At 42.0% G+C, this 12,423-nt stretch overlaps 1 protein-coding gene across 2 annotated transcripts in view; it reads left to right on the forward strand.

Annotated features, from left to right (window-relative positions):
• The first annotated feature begins 2,297 nt into the window (after nucleotides 1–2,297).
• LOC119172554 (CDK5 regulatory subunit-associated protein 3) overlaps nucleotides 2,298–12,423 on the forward strand; it is a 56,363-nt gene continuing 46,237 nt past the window's right edge. For both annotated transcript variants that reach the window (XM_037423711.2, XM_075893886.1), the window contains exons 1-9: nucleotides 2,298–2,432; nucleotides 2,703–2,748; nucleotides 3,060–3,191; nucleotides 3,292–3,441; nucleotides 3,534–3,622; nucleotides 3,720–3,809; nucleotides 4,817–4,956; nucleotides 7,787–7,949; nucleotides 11,146–11,223. In XM_037423711.2, the coding sequence (XP_037279608.1) occupies nucleotides 2,427–2,432; nucleotides 2,703–2,748; nucleotides 3,060–3,191; nucleotides 3,292–3,441; nucleotides 3,534–3,622; nucleotides 3,720–3,809; nucleotides 4,817–4,956; nucleotides 7,787–7,949; nucleotides 11,146–11,223 (894 nt within the window). In that variant the 5' untranslated portion in view covers nucleotides 2,298–2,426. The remainder of the gene's footprint in view (nucleotides 2,433–2,702; nucleotides 2,749–3,059; nucleotides 3,192–3,291; nucleotides 3,442–3,533; nucleotides 3,623–3,719; nucleotides 3,810–4,816; nucleotides 4,957–7,786; nucleotides 7,950–11,145; nucleotides 11,224–12,423) is intronic.

Consider the following 12,423-nt stretch of genomic DNA (forward strand, 5'->3'; position numbering starts at 1 on the left):
TGATCTTTCAAAGGATATCGATAAAGGTAAGAAGGCCGTTATAAAGTGGAAAAACCAGTATCCAAGCCTTCAGAGGTAAAACGGGGGCTTAGGCAGGGCTGTCCTTTGTCACCCTTATTATTCATGACGTACCTACAAGGTTTAGAGGCCAAATTAGAGGGAAGTGGACTTGGCTTCAACCTCTCTTTCGTCAAACAAGGAAAACTCATTGATCAGGCACTACCAGAATTAATGTACGCAGATGGTATAGTGCTAATGGCCGACAATAAGGAAGATTTGCAGAGATTGGCGGACATCTGCGGTAATGAGGGAGATAGGTTAGATTTCAGATTCAGTAAGGAAAAATCATCAGTCATGATTTTTAATGATAATAAAGGTTGTGAGCTTAGGATACAGGAAGTCACGCTAGAGATAACAGGTAAATACAAATATCTGGGCGTATGGATAAGCAATGGGACCGAGTACCTAAGGGAACATGAAATTTACATGACGACTAAAGGTAACAGGAATGCAGCAGTGATGAAAAATAGGGCACTGTGGAATTACAATAGGTATGATGTTGTGAGAGGAATATGGAAAGGGGTCATGGTTCCTGGCTGACGTTCGGCAATGCGATCTTGTGCATGAGATCAGAAGTTCAAGCAAAATTAGAAATTAAGAGACGTGGAATAGGTAGGCTTGCTTTAGGAGCTCACGGGAATACACCAAATCAGGGAGTACAAGGTGATATGGGATGGACATCATTTGAGGGCAGGGAAGCTAGCAGCAAGATGAAATTTTAGAAGCGATTGAGAGAAATAAAGGAGGAGCGTTGGGCTAGGAAGGTTTTCAGCTACTTGTACATGAAGAATGTCGATACAAAATGGAGGAAGCGAACCAGGAAGTTGACTGGTAAATACTTAGAAAACAGCAGGTGGCCAAACCAAAAAGAACTATCGGTTAAGAAGAAAGTGAAGGAAACGGAGACTGACATGTGGAAAATGGGCATGATTAAGAAGTCCGCACTAGAGATCTATCGAACTTTTAAGCAGGAAATCGCCAAGGAAAGGATCTACGATAATACTCGGGGTAGTTCTCTACTATTTGAGGCCAGGACGGGAGTATTGCGAACCAAGACACATCGGGCCAAATACGAAGGGGTAGACACGGTATGCAGTGCATGTGGAGAGGAGGAGGAAACTGCTGAACACTTGATAATGTTCTGTAAAGGGCTTCACCCTATAGTTCAGGATGATGATGCAGAGTTTTTCAAAACACTGGGGTTTAGAGACAGGGAGGGCAAAATAGACTTTAAGCGGGTGAAATTAACAAGAAGGAGGTTATCTGATTGGTGGCTAAAGTCAAGGCACGAGTGAAAATTAAACCTTCCCTGCAAAGTACGAGTCCACAACCTCACTATTTAAAGGAAAAAAAAAATCCAGTTTTTGGTTCACTAAGTATTACGGCTTGGTGGCGTGAGCCACCACCCGATCTAAAGGGTACAGCCATATCAATCCATTCAATCCATCCATCCATCCGCATCACATGAACGCTATGTATTGGTTTCAGGATTGTCCCGACGGAGCGAATATTTTTTCCTGCAGAGAAAACGGAAACGCGTTTAGTGGCCTCGCCGCCACGTTATTGGAAATAGAGGGGGGGGGGGCTACTGTCCATGGTTTAGTTTTCAGTTTTACGTGCATCTAACACCTGCAATCGGACAAATGCATGTAGCATGACTTAAACGAAGACAGGAGACACATAAGACACGGACGAGCGCCGACTGTACGGGTTTTATGCATCTCCTGTTTTCATCTAATAAGGCACGATACCTTCGTCCTAGTAAGTATGTACCATTTGCTTGCTGTCTTCCGCGGCCTTTGATAATTCGAGGATCACCACTTATGGGAGAGAGAGAGACATAAGATTTATTTGCACCCACGGAGGATGACGGGGGAGGAGGCTTTGACCCCCGTCAATGCCGCCGTTAGATTACGCTCTACCCCCGTTCAGTGCAAGACCGATAACTTTACGCAGCTCGTCGGCTTCGTTGCTCCGTAATAAGGCCTCCCAGGAATCTACGTTAGAGTGGCCTATCAACGTTTCTGCTTAGATTTCTCCAGTGAAACATACAAGCAGAGTTACCCATAACATTGAAATTGAAGTTGGTAAAAGCCTGTGTTTAAACATTGTTATATTATTTTATAAAATATTTAAACAAAAAATTATAAAAAACAGTAAAAATTCTAGTCATATTGTTTTTACAAATAATAAAGCAGCTTCACTTTATTTGTGACAGCTTTGCAGCGCCCCTTTAGTTTTTTTAAGCTTTCAGCAAGCCTAGTTGACTACAGACTCACGGCCGATGTGTTTGCGTGTTCGTTGACGTGCGAAAGTGAAATCGTGTCATATGCTACAGATTATCCACGTCAAACAATCGCACAACCATGCAGGTACTGTTTCTAAATCTCTAATTTGCGTTACTGATTTTGTTTCCGAAGTAATTGTTCCGCAGTTGTGTCCTGTTTAAGGAGAGCAATGCCACTCGATATTTTGTAGTCTGCTAGCTTGCGTCCTATCATGCTTCAGAATCGCATACTCATCATTTTCGAATTTCCTTTCGTGCACAATAACTCGCTCCTGCTGAAATCGGCGAATTTTCGTCGTTAGCGTTGTTTGTTGCTTCGTCTCTGTTGACGCCCACTATTTGTTCTTCCCCGCAGGACGAGGTCTTGCTGCCGATTGATATCCAAACCAACAAGTTGCTGGGTAAGTTGCGACCGTTCAAGTTGTTTGTTTTCGTTTACCGGATTAGCTAATGAGACACCGCCAAGTGTGCGCGCCGTAAGCAGCAATGTCGACCATCTTCTGTTCTACGTGCGCGCAAATGATTTAGCTGTCCTAGAAGACATTTTCTTACTTAGTAGAAACTTTAGTTTGGGCGCAGTGCGCTCGCACCTTCAACGCAGGGGCACCTACTGAGTGCGATATCTCAATGTCATTCTTGTACAGCCCCCGACGTGCAGAAATATGCCTGCAGCTGTCATACTGTTCTCACTTTTTATGTATTTATTATGCAGATTGGCTGATAAGCAGACGACACTGTAACAAGGATTGGCAAGCGAAAGCATTGGTTGTGCGCGAGAAGATCAATGGTGCCATCCAGGACATGCCGGAGGTGGAGGAAATCACTAATCTGCTCGCGGGAACGTGTAAGCTTATCGTTCGAACTTATTCGCATCCGCAGCGGAAGAAAATGACGCCACACTGTGACGTCATGTTAAATATTGATGCATTATCTTTGATGTGCAGACATCCACTACTTCCACTGCCAGAGGATAGTGGAAATCTTGAAGGACACAGAGGCCAGCACGAAGAACCTGTTTGGCCGATACTCGTCACAGCGGATGAAGGACTGGCAGGAGATTATTCGCCTCTACGAAAAAGACAGTGTTTACCTTGGTAAGAGCCATCATATCTAATCATCACTCTGTAAGCTTTTGCTGCAAACTACAAGTTAACAAGAGCTGACTTTGTGTTTATTCTTTGATTAGCGGAGGCTGCTCAGATGATCATACGCACTGTCAACTATGAAGTACCAGCATTGAAGCGTCAGATTGCAAAATGTCAGCAAATCCAAGAGGTAATCAGTGAAAAGATTGACTGGTTGAACAATGTTAAGTGCCTAGAAGTTTGTGAGCAGTATGTGTTTACTTGTGCGGGGTGTCGTTTTTAACCAGGAAGCAGTCAAGAAAGAGGCCGATTATGCCAAGCATGCCCAAGACCTGAGGGACAGGTACCAACAAGAATGCAAGCAGTTGGGCATAAAGGTAAAAATTACGAAATTCTGCTCCTTATTCTAACCGCATTTGTGCCTTAAAGAAGGGGAATTCATTTAGGGGTTGCCTTTCAGGGCACATTTGCTAACGGGCATTTTACTCCAGTGATGTCGACCCCTTGTTCGAATACATTTCTGTGCTTGCTTGCGTGCTGGCTTGATAACTTCCACATCTGTCTTACCATTCTGACATTGTACTTGTCCTAGCAAGAACTGTAGTGTAGCAAAACACTATACGCTACAACAATACACATTAGCTGCCACTGTGGTATGTTACAGTGGTTGGCTGCTGACCATAAGGATGGTAGTGATTGTGGCTGCATTTCTGTGGAAGTGAATTGCTGAAGGCCCACGTACAGTACTCACAGATTCAAACATGACATCAAAGTTTTTTGGTATAACAACTGGTATGCACAATTGCTTGAGCTAATCACATCGTGTAGCAACCAATCTGGTCTCTACAGACAATGTTGGCTCTCATCTGGGCTTTTGAGTCGGAATTACGCCTATACGACCCAAGCTGAAGCTGGTGGAAATGAAGGTGTTACTCCTAAAGCATGCTGTTTTAATTCGGGACTGCTGTACTTGGACATAGTGGTATGTTAAAGAGCCGGATGTTGTCCGAATTGCTAGAGCCCTCCACTACAGTATGTCTCACAATCACATGACAGTTTTGGTATGTAAAACCTCAAAGGTTATGTTATGTTAAGAATAGAACCTTAAGTAATGGTGTCTGTGTTTCAACAAAAGTACTTCTTTGCGACAAATATAGAACAGTGGTGTATATATTGAGTCCATGCATAGTTAAATAATAGTGATAGTAAAGAAAAAACGTGATCTCCAGTATGTTTCTGCAGACGTACATATATGATTTTATAAATTGATATGGTGATAATGGCTCTAAGAAAAAACATATATTTAAAGTACGTCATTATATACTGCAACCAGCTGGAACACTTGTCTTTTTTGTCATGTGTCATGGATGAGTACTGTTCGCAGGGCGAGTGCATCAAAAAGGAGCTTCTCTCTCTTCTGGACGAGTTGCCTGGCCTCTTCGAAAGCGCCGTCAAGGAACTGCACAAGGCTCAGCCGGCCATTGACCTGTACAGGCTGTTCCTGGGCTTCACAGTGCCATCAAGGTGAGTGGTGTTGCTGGCACTGTGGCCTCAGTCCTGGGAAAAACATTACACAAGCTCCCATTTACACAACTATTTTCCGAAGCATCTGATATTTTAATGCAGGAAAGAAAAAATGGTAACACTATGCTAATTTATGCACCTCGAGGTAATCATAATTGGCATAGAATAAAAATAGATCCTTTATGTAGTTAGTTGTTTTGTCTGTTTATTATAAAAATTAACGATTATCAGGCTCAAAATAGATGGGTGGCTTGTCATTGGTTATACTGAATCGAATAAAACAAAAATTATACTTGTGGCGTGGTTGCCGGAACACAACGCAGTGTACGATTTATTGAATGGGGGGGATCTCTTAAGCGATGTAATCCACTGCAGCAATATGCAGCCCAATCAAGTTTACCCTGTAATGCCAAGTATATCGTATGTGCCACATTGTTTTGTCATTGGGAATTGAAATTTATGCATCAAAATGGGAGTACAGCCTGTAAAGTAGTTATTTGATAAACTGAAAACAGTTTTAACTGGCAGATACCTCAGCGAACCCGAGTACTTAATTAGTGTAGTATTGAGGTTAGTAAGGAAACAGCATTTTTAAAAGCTTTTCTGTTCAACTCTTTCATTACTATGTATATTTAAATAAATCACCAGTGATTGCCGCTTAGAATCGTTCATTTTCGCATGTTGGTTTACTTGCTCATGCATCTAGCACTTCCTAGTTAGTTCAGGCGGTCAACTTTCAGGATCAGTTTGAATTAGGCCGTTTTGGCAACATGGTGATTTTTGACGGACATTTGCGCAAACCACGGTGCATGTGTTATTGGGAAAATGCACTTGGTTTGACAGAAGTGTGTGTCCCTCAGGGTTATGCTACAGTAACACCAAAGTTACATAATCAAAAGAACCTTTGTTAGTCAAATAGTAAATTATGGCCTCAGCTTTGCAATCTGACAAAGCTGAGCAGTAATAATTGCCTGAAATATATACCTGCTAATTAGTAGAGAACTGTTTGGAGTGAAATAACTTTTATTTTACAAAAAGTTATTTGTGAAAGTGTGCCACATGTATAACTTGTGGAAGGGGCCATTTCAGCCAGTTTCCAGCCACTTCAATTTCGTTTGTGTTGCTATATCAGACACAAGGCCGCATTTAGTGTCGCTAATTGTTCCTCTGACATCGTCGTGACGTGCGCATGGGTCGACTGTGTTAAGAAAAACGCACACCGCTCGAAAATGTCTTGCAACTGCACTTCAACTGAGTGACGACGAGCATTGAGTGTGAAGGTAACAGCACCTCAGCTTCAATCTCCAGTTGCAATGTTTTGCATCAGCCTATGACATGTGCAGCCGTTGAGGGGTTGGTTTCGTTCACGGCCTAGTAGTCACTGTCATGACTCTAGTTACCTCCTCTGCTGCATGTGCGTAGCTGCTGACCTTTGTGCACAATCTTGGAGCTACTCTGGGTACATGCGAGGTTGACGAGTCAGTGGGGTGTGATGGGCTGGTGTGTGCTGAAGAGCTTCTTATGTCAGGAAGGCTGCCAGAGAACATTGTAGCCCCAGACTAAGGGGAGGGACAAGAGCTTTTAGGACTGCAAGCAAATTCATTCTTTGTTTTTATTGTGAAAGCTGTTATGAGATCACAACAAGAGTAATTTTTGGTGCCACTGGTGTCCATAGCTACAATCATACGTAGTAAGAAAAATACTTAGTAAATAAAAAAACACCAAGGACACAGTGGGATTCGAACCCAGGTCCCCCGCCTTGTTGAGGCTCTTTTCCTACAAAAGACAAAAATTCCATGTGAAAAGTGGGCGAGTGCACCTGTGGTTCACGAAAACTATGAAATGTTTCACCACGAGCAATGAAGCAGTACCTTGGTACAGATTGTCTATGTGAATAAGAAGAAAGCGTAGAACATTTAGAACTTTTTGTATTATTTTTATTGTGCTGTTCATTAGCTGGAAACAAAGAATTGCACACTTTTCCAATTTTTATTCATTCCAGAATGTTTTTGTTGCTCTGCAACTTGTATTTTTGGAAACGCATGATTTGGTGTGCTGCAGTATGTGCTGAAATACTTTTCAAGCTGGCAAAAGCTTTCTTTCAGATACATATGGGAAGTCACCATTGTCTCGTGGTAAAGAAACAATCAAGTTGCCACAATATGTTTGCCATATCACAACTCACTGGCTCACCATAGGTCCACCCATCATAAATGGGTATGAGCCATAGAAATTGAGCAGATCCCACAAGTCACTACCAGTCCACTGAAAAGCTTCTCTTGGTCCTAGTTACGACAACAGGGACAGTCATGAGTAACTGTCGTATTGGCTGTGAAATGATTGATTCGCCAGAACTATGGTCACTTGCTAATGCCGCACAAGTCGATACATACCTCTAAAGACGAGTGACGACAAGAAATGCTAGTGACTGAAGATGAAGACACATAATGGATGTTTTTCTCATTCATATTAGGGGTTACCCTCAATCAAAACCATTTGCGTGGCTAGTGAACCTAAATAGGACGTGTAATTAGCTATAACATCGCAATACTTGGCTAAAGCCTAGCAGTGATCTGGAGGCAACTTAGAAACAAGCCTCATCACCTGGCTGAGGCCTACAAGCAACCTAAGAGCAATCAGATTAGTCTTCAGAATCGTCCAGTTCTGTTGCTTCAAGACTTGCATGGCTTAGTGCTCAGTGCAAGCTTTGCCAATTTTTTTTTAGTCCTTTTCCTGCACTAATGAACTCTCCCTTACTAGAAAAAAAAAAGCGGACAAGGTGTTTTGAATGTTCTCGATGCAGAATACTAGTTTTGTTTATTATACGCAGCAAAGCAGAAGGCAGCAGCAAGGCAGTGCCGCTGATGCAATTCCTTATCACTCATGGCAATGTTACAACGTATCAGTGGCGGCATGGGGAGCCGCCGGAGGTGGTTGAGGAAACGCTGCCCGTGTTACCAGTGGACATCGATAATGGCAACAGCGATGATCAGGTGACTTTTCTCTGGCTGCTTTTTGTTCAGAAAGATTTAATGTGTTTGCTCGATAGCTGATAAGCTGCTTGTTCGTTTCTTTTTTTTTTTTGCAGTAGACTCTCAGTAAACGGAACCTGAGCTGATAAGCTGCTTGTTCGTTTCTTTTTTTTTTTGCAGTAGACTCTCAGTAAACGGAACCTGAAGTGAGCCGGAAAACATTTTCCATTTAACAGGAGTTCGGTTTATGTACTGAGAGATGAACATGGGTGCAGAATATACAAGCCCGAAACCAAGCATTACAGAGGCAGTAGTTCTGTTTAGCAGATTTCAGTTTACTGACAGTCTACTGTATAGTAAAACAAAAAACTATTGTGACTTTAGGTTGGACAAACAACTGAATTGCATGGAGACTTACTAAAAGAAAAAAATATTAATTTGCTTTTGGCTCACTCATGTTGTACTCGCCTAAGGTCTACTTGGCCAGTCTTGTTTATTTTACGGAAGCTCTGCTCAACTGGTCTCAATATTCAGCTCAGCGAGGCTAACACTGACTCAAATTCACCAAAATTTTCCTCAGTCAAGTTCACTCAAGACTCACAAGCCTGCCTGAGTGAGTCCATTCGAAAGAGAGTTTACCAATTTATGCACCCCAGACATAACTGAGGCAGTAAGAAACAAGTTTTCTCTGCAAGAGCCACAGATGTCTTTGTGGAAAGAAAGAGCTCATGAACAGTTTGCTACTGATGACCCTCAGCTGCACTTTTGCTGCTGGTTGGCAAAAAAAAAGGAAACAAAACTCGCAAGCATCTACTCACAGAATATCTTTCCGTGAAGGGCTCGCTTGGCTTAGAAGAACTATATTCTCTCAATTTCTCTCAGACTCAATGGAGTACGGCTGAAGCATACACACTTGGACACTTACTGACAAGAATTATATTTGGCAAGACTGGCACGTACTCATAATTGCCAACATGACACTCGCCTCACCACACTGAGACTTGAACTCGCTAGAATGTTTCTCAGCTGGGCTCACGAACTCGTACTCGTGGATGGGTACAAGTTTGAGCAAGTGTGAGGGATTTGTCTCATGAGTGGGTTTACTGTCCTATGTCACAGAAGCAGACAGTACTAATGCACTGAATTGAATGGCATAACTGATTAATTAACAACATTCCACTACTTATGTCCTTACAAATAACAGTTTAATAAATATCATTCCACTAAATATGTTTTTAGTAATTCCTCTTTAATCAACATTGTTCAACTGATTATGTTCTTAGAAACTGCTATGTGGCACATATTGCAATTTTCGAATAATAGCATTTGGGCACACACTTTAAAAATGAATTCACATGAATGCTAATAGTATACTATAAGCTGTTCAACTTGTGCTTTTACTTTTAATTAAATGCTGTTATTACTATGTACATTCAACCACAGGCATACCTGAAATGTTCATTTACTCTGTGACTTACTTAACAGATAGATAAATGTGTTGTTCTTCAACAATTGGCACAGAACGAACAATGGTTTGGCAAAGGGAGCATTGCTTGACTATGTGCAAGTTCTCACCCGCACGTTGGGATCAATGGGCACGTGATATTTGTGAGGTGTGCATAATTCACGAAAAGGGAATAGCTTGTTTCAGCACGCCATTAGGAGCACTTTTTGGCAAGGAAATTAGATACCTTGAGCCTCAATTGTGATGACGAAGCTTGTTGTCATTTGCCTTGTTTTTCTTGTTTTTTTTTTTATTGTTCATGGTTAATTTTCTAGCTCCACTGTCACTTGCTTAGGGACCTTTTTTTTGTTATACTCTGACTTTTGGTTCTCGTTGATTTATGAATGTCCAAATTTAGTGGTTCTAATTTAAAAAAATAACAGAAGTAAACCTCTATCAAAATTGATAGAAATGCCATCTGGTCGAGTTCTGTTGGTGAAATAACTTTTCAATGTCCAGTTCATAGCATTTGTTTGCACATTTCGTATATACCAAATATATAAAGAGACATGAAGGACATGGACACAGCAGGAATTTCATTGCTGTGCAGTCTTTGCCTGTAGTTGAATACCACTGTGTACACTGTGTAAAAAAAAAAAGATAACAGTACTACTGCTGCCAAAAAGCATTGCCTCTGACCTTTTCATGGTTTGGTAGCTGTCGACCGCAGTTAAGGAGAAACCTGTATTACTTTAGAATGTGGTGACCTGTAAGTTACCGCAGATATTGAACGACACACCTACAGGGCAGCTTTTGATTTGAGGATAAGTTATGCCATCGATAGCGCCAAGTCATTGGAATGTGGTGGTCAACAGTGATGAAATGGCAGTGCTGTTGAAAGTGCTGACATCGGTTTTTATAATTACTTTGGCTTCTACGATTACTTGTTCTGTGAAAGACAAATAAGGAGTCTCTCTTTTTCTGTACGGTTGAGTGTGGAATAACCTCAGCTTTTATAATTGTTAGGGTTTAACGTCCCAGAACCACCATATGATTATGAGAGACGCCGTAGTGGAGGGCTTCAGAAATTTCGACCACCTGGGGTTCTTTAACGTGCACCCAAACCTGAGCACACGGGCCTACAGCGTTTTCACCTCCATCGAAAATGCAGCCGGTGCAGCTGGGATTCGATCTCGCAACCTGCGAGTAGCAGCCGAGTGCCTTAGCCACTAGACCACAGTGGCGGGGCATATGCTCAGCTTTTGCCAGAGTGGCTGTAATGTGTACACACGAGTCACTCAAACCATATTTTCTTGTGCATAAGTCACATCTATCAGCTACTTTCTGAGAGAAAAAAATTATGAAAATATGCCACCACATTTGATGTGCATTTCAGATGTGAAAATTAGTTTTACATCTTGATGAAAATTTCCACTCGAACTGTGACTGTGAAACCATTGCTGTTAGTCTATTTTAAGGCTGTGAAGCAGTGCCCTGTAGCCACCTTGCAAACAAATACTATTTGCCTATCGCTTGCACTCCAGCTTTAGCTTCAAGTTTTCTACATTTTGTCTATATTTTATTTTGTGTGTGGCTTATACCTGATTGTACATGGTATCCACTACCAGTTGGCTGCACCACAGGAGCCACTTTTATTTTACATGTTGTCGTATGCTTTTAAGGGTTCTCATTGCGATGTAATTCTTTTCATTTACTAGGTTTCCTGTTTCCATGGTTCTGTCATGTGTGCTTACAGTACTCTTATCCCAACAGATCGATTTTGGTGACCTCGATCTTGGGACTGCTGCCACAGACTCCACTGCCACGTCCCCAAATGGAGATTTCGTGCATGTACGTCCTGAATCTTGACCTTCGTGTGTTTTTTAGTGGCTAACATTTTTTACTTATCAAGTGATACCAGTAAGAGTTCAGGGTGGGGAATAGGACGTTAATATTGTGAAGGAAAACACAAGTCATACAAGTTTATGTTTCTGCTGTCCTCATATTTTTTCATCTTGTGCCCATTAGCAAACACACATCTTGCTCAGCCTTACATATACTTGATTACAATTATGAAGGTGGGCTTTGCGGATGGGCTGTTCATGGAGCGTGTGCAGGTATGGGGGTAGTTCAGCGTACAGAAGGTTGTTACGTGGGATGAAGCTGTGAGGAGCTCTCTTGTGAATATTGATAATCATTATTTCAATATGGCGTAGCAATACAGCCAATCAGTTTTCAACCATTTGTAGCACAGACGTTTAAAAGAAATTCATGTCGATTTCGCAGAAATCTTTCTGTTGACTATAAATTTATCCAGGTGAGGAAATACCATATATACTGGAATAATGAACCCACCATTTTTTCAGAAAAGTTGACGCCAATCTTGGGGGAGGGCTCATTACGCGGAAGAAAAATGTCAGGAATAATAAAGCAGCTGAAAGTTCGCATTAGGGTACTAAAAAACTTGCTGTCCAATGGCTGCTGGCCTTCAATTCAGTGATAGGACTACGCAGCTTATATTCAAGGACTTCACTCCCTGCAGAAGTAAACTGTCCTTGTTTTGACCTGCGAAATGCGAGACGAAGCTTTTTTGTAGCCTGAAACTCTTGTTTTCTCCCGTAATGAATGCGCACGGATCGATGCCGAAGTGCTGTCCAGCTGCTCGGTTCTCATGCTCCAGCTCAATCTTGACCAACTTTAAGTTTAAAACCGGCTGTGTAGCTAGCCTATCGGCCAATCATGCCCTGTATACCAGGGGTCCAACGAAGGTCAGTACGACAAACCTGACAACCAAAATGCCCTATTAGATGGTGAAGCGCGCATGTAGCGGGTGCACATCGCGTCGTCGGCGTGGTTGCCCTTTGTTTTTCGCTTTGTTTTCATGTTGGTGTGCTTGCGGGGCGCCATAAGCAAAAGTGTTCCTTCTGCGTTCGTCAGATGGCACTCTGCTGCAAAAGGCGAGACTTTTAAATTTTGATTGATGTCATCCGCGCTCGTGCTGCTCGCAATTGTTTAGCATGGTTGTTGAACTATGTTTTGACTTTTATTGTG

This window comes from Rhipicephalus microplus, chromosome 4 (genome assembly GCF_043290135.1).
Source record: "Rhipicephalus microplus isolate Deutch F79 chromosome 4, USDA_Rmic, whole genome shotgun sequence".
NCBI classification, from domain to species: Eukaryota; Metazoa; Arthropoda; class Arachnida; order Ixodida; family Ixodidae; genus Rhipicephalus; species Rhipicephalus microplus.